We start from the raw sequence: 1655 nt of genomic DNA, 5'->3' as shown, positions 1-1655 counted from the left end.
AAAGTACATATATTTCAGCTAACTATTTAAGTCTAGGCCAAATGTGGTATTAATTTGCATTTAAGACATTAATCTGACCCTTTAAATTCTACTCATTACAATAATAAAAACCAGTATTTAGCTTACACGACCAATGAAGAATTTCCATACAAATGATTTATGCATATATTTTACATACTTCTTATAGAGGATTTAATTTTTGCCCAAACAAATCATTTGATCAGTGTTTGTTGTGACTGCTTTCTGCCTGTGCTTATTAAAATGCTAGTGTCTCTTTGATGAGAGATACACTAATTACTGATATTTGTTTTTGTTGCACCCAGTTGCTGTGACCCCTTATGGTTATGCATCCAAGTTTGAGATCCACTTTGATGAAAAGTTTGATGTGTCTTTTGGGAGAGAGGGAGAGACGATGAGTCTAGGCTGCCGTGTAGTTATCTCTCCTGAAATTAAACGTTTCCAGCCAGAGATCCAGTGGTACAGAAATGGTGAGTCTTTGTAATGAATTGTCACGTAGGTTCTTACTCACAGAGGTTGCAGATCTGATAATCAGAGCTGGCAGAATCTGGAAGTTAGAGAGGACATCATACGTTTAAAAGTTTTTATATGCATATATCGAAGTAGCAACACTTTCCTAATATATTTGTGGAGATGATATTTTCTTTATAACCAAGTAATATGTGGAAAGAATTTTTTTTAAAATGTATATTTATTTTGGAAGTTAATAATTTTTGGTAAAATACTCTTTCTCATAGACATCATTTATACAATAGAAACTATATGGAACTTTAAAAAATATATAACCTTATGAAACAATAGAATTCTGATATTATTAATTAAACAACAGAATAAATTAAGACAAAATTCAGGCCTCGGCCCTTTTGTTCTAGTGTATTAAAGGCTCTTTATGATTGTAAGTTTCTGGTAAGTATATTCCATATATAAAATATGCGATGTCCCTTAACAACACAAAAGTAGATAAAACGATCCTTTTGTTTTATGTCATATTATAACTGAGGCAGGTAGAATAGGAAGAGGATCCTGTCACGTCAGTTCCTCTGATTCTGGCTTTAAATCACAGTATAGCCTTACTTTGTTTCAAAAGGGCCTAGAGTCATGATACTTGGTTGTGAGAAAGAAACAAGAATTTAATTTGCCCTTCTAAATTCTATTTGGGTTAAAGTCTATTTAAAGTCTAGGTAATGCTTCAGACCAAACGAAATGAAACAAAACAAAAAAGATATCAAAACAAGTTGATTAGTTGAAGCATTGAACTTAAGAAATAATGTTATTTCTAAAATAACAATAAATCTTAGATCCAAATATACTGAGTTACTGTATCAGATTATCTTATCCAATAGACCAAGACATTGAAACTGTCTGGAAAGAATAAGGGATTTGCCCCAAATCACACAGCCAAATTCTGGCCACCTGAGATCTCAAGACCTGGTGGTTTTCATTCTAAGTTCCGAGCACTTTGCACTCCGCTTGTATGGGCAAAACATTAGGTATAACACAGGAAAAGCTTCACAGGAAAATTTGTACTTTCTCTGACCTATCTGCATCCTATTATGCATAGGCAGTGAAAAAAAAGGACTGAAATTTAAGAAATTGAACTTCTCCCTGGGTACATACATATTTATCTGCAAGTCCTG

The 1655-nt window shown here is 33.1% G+C and overlaps 1 protein-coding gene across 1 annotated transcript in view; it reads left to right on the top strand.

The window, feature by feature from the left end:
• The window catches only part of MYOM1 (myomesin 1), a gene marked incomplete at its 5' end in the record, with an annotated part of 106301 nt that overhangs the window by 6809 nt on the left and 97837 nt on the right, over nucleotides 1-1655 (top strand). Inside the window, one exon of the mRNA XM_008569167.1 lies at nucleotides 324-488. Within this exon, the coding sequence (XP_008567389.1) occupies nucleotides 324-488 (165 nt within the window). The remainder of the gene's footprint in view (nucleotides 1-323; nucleotides 489-1655) is intronic.

The sequence above is a fragment of the Galeopterus variegatus genome, unplaced genomic scaffold (genome assembly GCF_000696425.1).
Source record: "Galeopterus variegatus unplaced genomic scaffold, G_variegatus-3.0.2 Scaffold471, whole genome shotgun sequence".
Lineage (NCBI taxonomy): Eukaryota > Metazoa > Chordata > Mammalia > Dermoptera > Cynocephalidae > Galeopterus > Galeopterus variegatus.
This window is presented reverse-complemented; position numbering and strand designations above follow the sequence as displayed.